General features: G+C 43.3%; 1 protein-coding gene across 1 annotated transcript in view; it reads left to right on the top strand.

The window, feature by feature from the left end:
* Nucleotides 1-3127: 3127 nt before the first annotated feature.
* Nucleotides 3128-10111, top strand: part of TMEM131 (transmembrane protein 131) — a 210067-nt gene continuing 203083 nt past the window's right edge. Inside the window, exon 1 of the mRNA XM_045077772.1 lies at nucleotides 3128-3852. Within this exon, the coding sequence (XP_044933707.1) occupies nucleotides 3672-3852 (181 nt within the window). The 5' untranslated portion in view covers nucleotides 3128-3671. The remainder of the gene's footprint in view (nucleotides 3853-10111) is intronic.

Here is a 10111-nt window from a genome sequence, read left to right as displayed (position 1 = left end):
CAGGGGAAACTGTTAACCAAGTTCTTGTAAAATTTCTGGCAGAAGATGGTGCGACTCATACCAGAGTGGGCTGTGAGAGTGGTAAGAAGTGGCTACATTCTAGATCTAACACAGAGATGAGTAAATAATAATGCTTAGTCTTATGGCCAATGCGACTGGATAGGTGGAGTCAACTCTGGAGATAGGAAGAGCTGTGGACAAAGCATGCTACGGGAGATCAGGAGTTTATGTGAGTTTAAGACGTCTGTGAGATGCCAGGGTCGGACCAGCAATAGACACAGCAAGGTCTGGCTGAGTGACTTAAAGTTGGGACTTGAAAGACTATAGAGTCCAATACCAAGAGACCACAGGCAGTCAATCAGGGAGCCAGGAAGGTAGTAGAGCCATGGGGACTTCCAACAGTGTTTTCTCCTCTTGGTCCCAAACTTTAAATATATTTTTATTAAATGTGAGTATTCTTGTAAGTGTCCTCAAATATTTTGAGTGAAATGGGACCATAAATCAATCAATGATCTTTGAAACTGTCACTGTGCCTTATATGGTGTTTTGAAAAAAATAAGTACTCTAGCTACCTCTGACAATCTCCTACTATGTGCCAGGCAGAGTCTGTATGTTTACAAACGTATCTTGCTTCATCTCCCCAAATTTATTAGGTATCCTTTTACAGAAAAAGAAAGTGAGGCCAGAGAAGTTGAGCAATTTGCCTATCATCACATAGCTAATAAAGGTAGTGCTGGGATTTAAGCCCAAATTCATCTGTGTTCCTTTTAACTCTGCTTCTAATAGTAGTTTACTAATCTGGTGAGAGAGCAAAGCAAGTAGAGATGAAGTCTCCCAATAGCCTATAGTTCCTGGCTTATATCAACAGTTTTCAAACTTGAGCATGTCCTAGAATCACTCAGGTGGCTCATTAAAACAGACTGCTGGGACTCACCCCCAAGTGATGCAGAGTATGCTGGTCTAGCACTTTGAGAACTGCTGGGTTAGCAGATTTTCCCTAATTTTGCCAGCTGAAGAGCCTGTCTCCACCTGCCAAAATGCCCAGACCTCTCTGATTCCTCAAACAGGAGAATGGAGGTCTGGAGCTAATCAGAAACTTCAGAAGGGTCCTTGGTGATCGTTTCTTGTTTTAACTCCTAGTTCTCTGCTTCCCAAGGCACTTGAGTGTTGGGGGAGAGGGAATAATGGGGTGATGGTGGCTCAACCCAGAGCGCTCAACATAGTTTATCAAGCTGTCTAGTAAGGCCCTCTTCCTTTATTATTATTCTCCCAGCAGTCTCCTTTTCCTTTCTGGGAAACAGATTTCCATTATTTCCCCTCTGGCTCCCAATGTCCTTAGGTACAGGGAAGGTTCAGGTACAGTGGGCCCTAAAAACTTCTCCAACTATTGGGGAGAGGAGTGCTCATTAAGAACAAGATTAAAGCTTATAAATACACAGTTCGGTGGAAGGCCTTGGAGGGAACTTATGCAGAGGAGGAGCCCTAAAACTTAAGCTTCATTAGTTTCTTGGGAAATAGGCAGACATGTTTGATCAGAGTCCAATGTCTAAGCTCCAATTACAGACATATGCAAGTTATTTCCCATGTGGCTCTTGAGCCTCAGGCTAATCAGAGGATGTGGTTGATTCCTGTGTAAGAGAACCTGAACATTTCATAGTTGGAGAGACTTGTCTGCTCTAAACCTGGTAATGGGGGGAGGGTTGCCAATTCTGGGGCTGCACATTGGAAAGTACTCTTTGACCCAGCTAAGATACTCACTTTGCCTTGGGCTTGATTTCTTTAGTGAGTTAAAAGTCTTCCAGAAATCTTTCCTTACATATACAAATACAGAAAAATACACCTTAGATAATTATTCCTACATTACATCAAGAATAAAATTTGATTAATTTTAACACTAATATTCAGGAAAAGAAAATTATTTTTCAAAATCATTAAGTAAGTCTATAAAAATATATTAATTAATAAAAAACTTAAGTGCTTGCTTGACAAAGACTACTGCATAGGGCAGCACTTTGAGTTCCTTTTGTAAGCCTTTCTGAAATTTTATTTTCCTTTGTAGTTTGTTTTCAGATGTATTGGGGTGGACGTAGCCTTAAAAATACACGGACTCAGGGGGCACCTGGGTGGCTCAGTGGGTTAAGCCTCTGCCTTCAGCTCAGGTCATGATCCCAGGGTCCCAGGATCGAGCCCCGCATCAGGCTCTCTGCTCAGCAGGGAGCCTGCTTCCTCCTCTCTCTCTCTCTCTCTGCCTGCTTCTCCACCTACTTGTGATCTCTCTCCCTGAATCGAATAAATGAATAAAATCTTAAAAAAAAAAATACACGGACTCACTCAACCAATACTGCGAAGAATAAGCAAATGGAATTGGGGGCTCTGGAATTGGGGGAAGTTATCTAAGATAGTTACTAAGTTAAGGGACGTTATTAAGACAAATAATGAGGGACTCTCAAGGAACTTAAATTTTGTAGGGAAAATCCACGCCCACCAAGAACCGCCACCGAAGGTGGAAAGAGGCATGAGAAGGCTTCCTGAAGGCGCCTAAAGAAGGCGTTTGATTTGGGCCTTGCAGGAACTAACCGTAGAAAACGTCTTAAGAATTATTCCAAGACGGACAAAGCCAGCATGGCCACTGGGCACTTTCTAAAGAACAATCTGCCCTCCCCGTCCAGGGTCACTGCTGCTTTAAAAACACACTGCAATGGGATTTCCCGCAGCAAAGCAGGCACAATTCCAAGAGCAAGATGATTCCATTAAGCGCTGGGTAGTGTGTCATGAAGATACAACGATGAATGGAGCGGGTTCAGTCCTAAACGAAGCGCCACCAGGAACTGAATCAGGCCAGGAGTATTCTGAGGCGACCCGAAAGGCGGAGGGGGACCAGGAGGAGTCACTGGAATGGATTTTCCGCGCTGGGCCTCGAGGTCCGGATGCGCACTCAGTCCTCTGGAAGGCTCTCGCATTGCAGTACCGGAGACGCAAGGGGTTAGTTCCCGCGTTGGAGCAGCAGGCGAGCCTCCCCCAGTACCCTGCAGTTCCTCCCAGCCCCGCCCACACCCCAAGGCGGCTGCGCGGCAAGGCCCCCTTGTCTCCACGTGATTGCCGTCATTGCCTCTGAGAAGCGTGACCCGCCATCATAAGTCCTGGCGGCTGGGCCCGGGCCTGCTTCCCTCCTCCTCCTCCGCGGGCAGCGGTGACAGGTTGGGGTTGTACTGCCCGTGTCCCGTCCGGCAGGTGAAGCCGTGGGCATCCGAGAGCGGGACAAGAAATTCGGGCCCACGGACTCCGGAGCAGACTGACTGACCTGCCGGCCCCCTAGGTGACGGCACGACGGGGGCGGTGCCCAGGACCGCGCCCCGCCCCTCGCAAGCCAGCGCCCAGAGCCCGCGGCCCGTGCCCGTTTCCAGTATGGCCGCCCGCCGTGCTTGACCCGTGGCCTCTCTGCTTCGACTCTCCGTAGGCGATGCCGAGGCCGAGGCCGTGACTGACACTCTTGCTCACACGCACCCACGGACCCAGACCCACGCCCGGAGCCCGAGCCCTGGGCCCGGAACCGCCCTCGCCCCCGGCGCCGCGGCCAGAGCCCGGACCACGGCTCCCGCGCCGCCCCTGCCGCCGCCTCGCCGAGAAGGGCCGCGCCGGACCTCGAGCGCGGCGGCCCCCGGCCGGCAGGGATGGGGAAGCGGGCTGGAGGAGGAGCAGCAGGAGCCGCCGCCGCCTCCACGTCCGCAGGGGCCGGTGTGGAGCCCGCGGCCAGCCGCGGCGGGAGCCCGAGGAGCGCGGCCGCCGGCCTACTGGGAGCGCTGCACCTGGTGATGACCCTCGTAGTGGCCGCGGCGCGGGCCGAGAAAGAAGGTGGGTGTCAGCCGGCCGGCATCTCCCAGGCCCGGCCCCGCGGCTGTCAGCGCGCCCTCGCGGAGGCGGCCGCGGGGCTGCGATCGGGGAGGAAGGGCTGCGGCTCGGGGCTCGGAGGGCGGCCGAGCGCGCAGCTCCGTCCGGCGCGAAGTTGCTCGGTCGAGTCCCGTCCCGAGCCAGGAACTTGCAGTTCGGATGCCAACTCGCGGCGTTGGCTGCACGGAGTTGCTCTTGTTCTCCGTGATTCCTTCCCCTTGTCTTTCCTCTTGACTCCTGTCAGTGCCATTTCAAAACTTCCTGAGTTCTCGTATCTTCTTGCCACTTGGCCCACTGTGTAGGAGGGGCATATTTTTAGACTTGATTGCTGTTAATAGTCACATTTTAGAACCCTCCCCCACCCTTTGGTTGTGATTTTAATAACGGCGGGCACACCGAAAATGTCGTAGTGAAAATAGCAAGACTGGTGGAAAGGTTCAAAACATAGCTTACCGAAATTTCACTTTGAATTTGTTCAGACATTTCTTGGAGAGGAATCTTGTTTCTTCATCTCCCCTCTCCTTTATCCCTTTGCCGTGTTGATTGTTTAACCACCAATTCGGTGTATGTAACACAATTCTGTTTAGTTTTCTAGTAAGTCTGTTTACATTTTTAAGATTGAGTGTCATCTTTAATGTGGAAGAGTTTAAAAACGAATACCGTTTCTAGTTTGCAAAACTTTATCTGTAATTAGGTTAAGGGCTGATCCCTATTTTTAAAAAGCTCGTTAGTATCGAATGACTGTAGAACTGGTAGTTCTACAGGGTTAAAAATTATTTTGTAACCTAGAGGACCAAATCTGTAGTTGTGTTGGCACTACTTGGTTTTGAGCCTAGAGGAAATGAGTGGTCACAGACCTTTCACAAAGAAATCACTAAAAGTGAGTGGTTTTTAAAAAGCTTAGCAAAACTTGTTAGTTTAGCTTCCACTTCCCACTGTACTGCTACGACAAGAAACTAATGCCTTGCCACAGTAACTTTCGGGTTGGTGTTCTGCTTTATGACTGTCACTTGTTACCTATGTTGAAGGCAGTAGCTAAATGCAAACCAAATTAATGTTAAAGTACAAATATGTCTCTCTCTACTGTTATTTATTTTTGTTCAAAACATTACATTCTCTCATTTAACTCTGTAAGCAACCTTAGTTTGGGTTAATGTAGGTGGAAATTATTCAGAGAATTGCCATCCATTGGAAGAATTAATTGACAGAGGCAAGATTATTTCCAGAATAAAATATTGCTGCTTTAGGAGTAGTCAGGCCTGTTATTGTCATAGTTCATTGATTGGTTACAGATCTGCAGTTAGATTATTGTTACTGTTGTGCGTCTCTGGTGTGCAGTATGGTCTGGCGTGTAGTTGGTGTCCAATAAAGCTAAAACAGTACAATAACTTAATGGGCATTTCTCCTTTTGTTTCACATAGTCCTTGGCAGGTATTGTGTCCTTGCTTTTTATGTTCTTTTGCTTACTTTGTACAGTGCCACGCACACAGTAGGGATTTAACATTTGTTTGAGTGAATGATTATCTTCATGGGCCATTAGCACAGGGAAATAAAATAATGATTGAGTCTCGTAAAACATTAAGGTTATATTATCCTTCTGCTGCTTTTTCCTCCCACCGCCATATATATGCTAATTTCCTGTGTATAGTTAACAAATCCCTTGTTTGTGAAATATCAGCCTAAATTATATTTGTTAATTTCCTATTTGTTTAGTTTATAAGTTTTAGTGAACGTCTCTAATACCGATAAGTCTAAGGCTCAGATGAGGAGAATTTCTTGCCACTGTGTGAAGTCTGAAAAGATGTGGCTGACTAGTGGTCCTGGCAGAATCAAACACCTTTTGTGGTGTTTGGAGACGTGGTGTCTTTAAGAACGGTTTCAGTGTACAGACAAGCTAGTCAAGATATTGACGATAATTATACTGATTTAGAACATAAGCCTCTACCCATCATATATGAAATCTGGTTCTAATCAAATCTTCTGTGGAGGTTGCTCCAAAATTGGCCTATGCTTTGAGCCTTCTTGCTGATCAAACTATAGTATTGTTTTTGTTGGAGTTCAGTAGAAGAAATGAGATAGATTTTTACATGATTGTGATACCATGAGTTTGGCACCTGATGGGTCGCAAATAACAGCATTTGCCCTAAAAACGTGCTGTTTAGTTTTTTCAGGAAGCCTGGGCAGATTTGTGAAGGTAGTTGAGTTCAGTTTGTCAATTTATACCTTGAGGAATTTTTGTGTTTTAGTAGTATAAACTAGTATTTCAAAGTTAAGATTTTCCTGCAATATTAATGATGGTTCTTTGGGTATTTTGTATTTTATATATTTTCCCTCAGTTGCAGCAGAATTTCACTAGAAAATCTTCACAACAGAATAAAACTCATTGTCTCTTGAAGAAAAACAGCAGAAATAGCTAAGTGCATTATCTAATGCAGTTTTTTATGTTTGGACTAGATGTTAATTTCCTTAAGTCAGAAGTGTGAGCCTATTCCTTGTCTTAACATCCTGAGTGTTTTAACATTCCTGTATCTTAACATCAAATTTTACTGATCAGTGGGAGTGTATAATTACTTCAGAGAAAAGGGACCTTTAAGAATGTTTTGGCTGTGCTCTGCAGTTTGTAAGGATTTTGAAAGACTTGGGAGAGGAGGAAGTTACTATGATTACTACAGAGAACTCACTTATTCTGGGTTGGTGTCAAAATATTCTTTGAAGCGAAGATCTAGATGTTGAGAATAGTGGAAATTGATCTTTATAGTGAAAATATGTGTATGTGTGTTAAACATACAATTCTTAGTAGTATTTTGATTTTTTAAAATGATTTTTATTGATTTGAGAAAGAAATTGGAACAGAGGGAGAGGGGCAAGCAGACTCCATGCTGAGCACTAAGCTCAGTGCAGGACTCAATTACATGACCCTCAGTGGAAACCAAGGGTCGAATGCCTAACCAACTGAGCTACCCAGGCACCCCAGTAGTATTTTGATTTATTAATCTGCCCATTGTAGCCAGCAAAGAAGAGCTTTTTAAAAATGCATCTTATATCAGGTAATAAAGTTTCACTGTCAAATGGGTTTTTGGAAGGCATGGTTATCTTTTATTATAAATAAAAAGCTGCATTTTATGTATCTAGTAGATATAAACTTGGACAGATTTTCAGGAATATGGTTGTTTGAGTCTGTGATAAATTTCAGTGTCACATGTATTCATTGTCTATTAATGGCAAGGCAAAGTTTGATAATCTTTATTAGGACTTTTTTTTTTTTTTTACAGATTTTATTTATTTGTCAGAGAGAGAGCTACCACAAGCAAGGGGAGTGGTAGGGAGAGGGAGAAGCAGGCTCTGCACTGAGCAGGGAGCTCAACGTGGGACTCTATCCCAAGACCCTGGGATCATGACCTGAGTTGAAGGCAGATGCTTAACCAATTGAGCTACCCAGATGTCCCAAGGACCTTTAAATTTTTTTGCTGGATGTATTAGTTTTATGTAGAAATTTTTGTTTTTAAGTTTGTATTTCTGACAGACACAGGAGGAGGGTCCAAAAGTATTTTATCTATAAAACATATGAACAAAATACTTAGTAATAAAGGTCAGAAGAGATGAAGATGTGATTAGGGAATTTGTCTTAGGATGGTAGAATTGATTAGGAGTGGTATTTTTTTTCTAATCAAATTATTACTTTTTAATGTAAAAATATTTTTAGAACTGTTTTTCTTAAGAGTGAGTTGTTCTAATCTTTTGTATGGTGGTAGAATGGCTATTCTTTAAAGCCCAGTGAGTAGAATATTACTTTGTTAACAGTGCTTCACTAATGAACTTTTGTTGGCTTACTTTTACTAAAAGCTGTTTGCTACTGCCAGAAGCTGTGGAATCCTGTAGTTGGAAAAAATGTATCCTCTCTTTCTCTTGTTAATGACTATTTTCCTTCTCTTTATAATCCTTTCAGTGGGTCCTCATAGACACTTGCCAAGAAGATCAGCTTTGAGAGTAGATGTAAAATCATCTAATTTGTTATCATCCGGAGTAGTAATAAGCCAGACTACTCATGGGGGAAAATTAAATCATTGCTGAGTCTTTGATATTTTAGAATCTCTTTTTCATCTGCATGTGGCTTGAGCTTTCTGACCAGCCTTGGCAGATGGAGAGGCCATTTTTCTATGGCTGAATTTTTCCTATCTGTTTTAAGCAGCATCAGACACTGTTGATAGCTGCTTCTTGGAACTTTTCCCCGTTCATTTCCAGGACTTTGTAGTTCTTGGTTATCATTCTGCCTTAGTCCTCGGTCACTGCTTTCCCGTTGCCTACGGGATGTCTTCCCTCATACGTGTGTCCAGCCACCAGCATGCACTGCACATGTCCAGGGCAGAATAATCACACCATCTCTGGTTTCCCAGTTTTACTAATGCTGTGATTGTTCTTTCTGCCACATTGGTCTTGTTTTTGACCCTTAGCAAGTGATGTCAATGTCCGTTCCCCTTCTTAGTCAGCTCTCCCATGACCTACAGCCAGAGGCATTGTGGTGGGCTCTCACCTCTGGACTTTCTCCATTTCTGTTTACATTGGCTTTGTTATTCACTCTGAACATTTAGCAACTTAAATTATTTTATGGGTGACATTTCTTCACCTAGACCAGAATTTTTGAACCTCTGTCAACTGCTATGTATTCGGTTTTAAATGAAGGTTTATCTGAAATGACCTTGTCTTTCCACTTTTACCTGAGACTGGGCTGAGAGTCAAGAGTACAGGTGAAACTTGGACCTTGGTCGCTGGTGTCATTAGGAATTCTGCTTAATTGGACATAGGGTGACACTACTTTTTTCTTCCCTGCATGTTGTTTTTCCTTATAACTGAGCAATATACACTTACGTAAATCACACATTTGTAACTTTTGGATTTTAAGGTTTCAGATTCTTACATACCCCAATCTATAAAACAGGCACAGAGAAATTAAGTAGTATTCTCGAAGGTAACAGAGTTCGTAGGTAGTTGAGCCAGGTTTCCATCCAAAGCTGTCTGTTCCTAGACCAAATATATAATCCTGGATGAGTACTTAGGGTAGGAGATTCTGATGTATACCAGTTGGATAAAGAACAGAACTGCCAGTTCCTGCAGAGGCAATGTATTCAGTATTCCAGTGAAGTGTACTTTTTTTTTTTATAACAACTTTAGACATCTGTATCATCCATATTGTTAACCATTAAAATGATTACAGGTCATTCTGGATCATGTACATTTAAAAAAAAAAAGATTTTATTTATTTGACAGAGGGAGACACATTGATAGAGGAAACACAAGCGGGGGTGGGGGGGAGGTGGTGGGAGAGGGAGAAGGGCGTTCCTGCTGAGCAGGGAGCCTGGTGTGGGGGCTTGATCCCAGGACCCTGGGATCATGACCTGAGCCAAAGGCAGATAGATGCTTAATGACTGAGCCACCCAGGCACCCCAGTCATGTACATTTGTAAAAGGAAACCCAGTGGATAATCTTGGGAACAGATACTTGGTAGCGAAAGCTACTGATTCTGTTCTCAGTGATTTAAGTACCTGATATATTCTTAGGTCAAGATTAAGACTAAATTTTGTGAATAATCCTTAGTTCTAGATTGGTATGATAGGTTAATCTAGACATGTGGGATAGTCTCAGAAATTAGCCCTGATTAAAAGGAACTAGAATTAATCCAAAGGTTGGAAGTGGCATTGGCTTTTGACAATGGGGAAATCTCTGAGACTTCTGTTAGAGGTCCAGGAGCTCCCAAAGATGTTCATTTCTAGTGCTTTGTTCATTCTTATGAAGGTATTTTTGGGTTACGTGGTTTCATTTATAGTACTAAATCAAATTTCTTTCATTCCTGTGAGATTGCCTTAGAAAGATTTTTAGAAAGCCATAACTCTTAGTGTGATTCATTTTGTTACATTTAACACTTAGAACAAAGGTCTGAAAAATGCCTAAGGCCTAAGAGGATCCTTGACATGTCTGTCACAATCAAGTGTCAAACCTGCTTTGTTTCTATTTAATTGTAAGAAAACACATAACATAAAATTTACCATCTTAACCATCTTAAGAATACAGCTCAGTAGTATTAAGTATACTCATATTGTGGAATAGATCTCCAGAACTATCTATCCATATCCACTGAACAGTAGCTCCCCATCCCTCTCCCCTGCTTCTGCTCCATCATTCTACTTTGTTTTGATGAACTTGGCTATTTTAGATACCTCATGTAAGT

The sequence above is a fragment of the Mustela putorius genome, unplaced genomic scaffold, assembly GCF_011764305.1.
Source record: "Mustela putorius furo isolate JIRA1106 unplaced genomic scaffold, ASM1176430v1.1 tig00000224_pilon_pilon_pilon, whole genome shotgun sequence".
Taxonomy (NCBI): Eukaryota; Metazoa; Chordata; class Mammalia; order Carnivora; family Mustelidae; genus Mustela; species Mustela putorius.
Note: the sequence above shows the minus strand (reverse complement) of the source record. Positions and strands in the feature narration are given on the sequence as shown.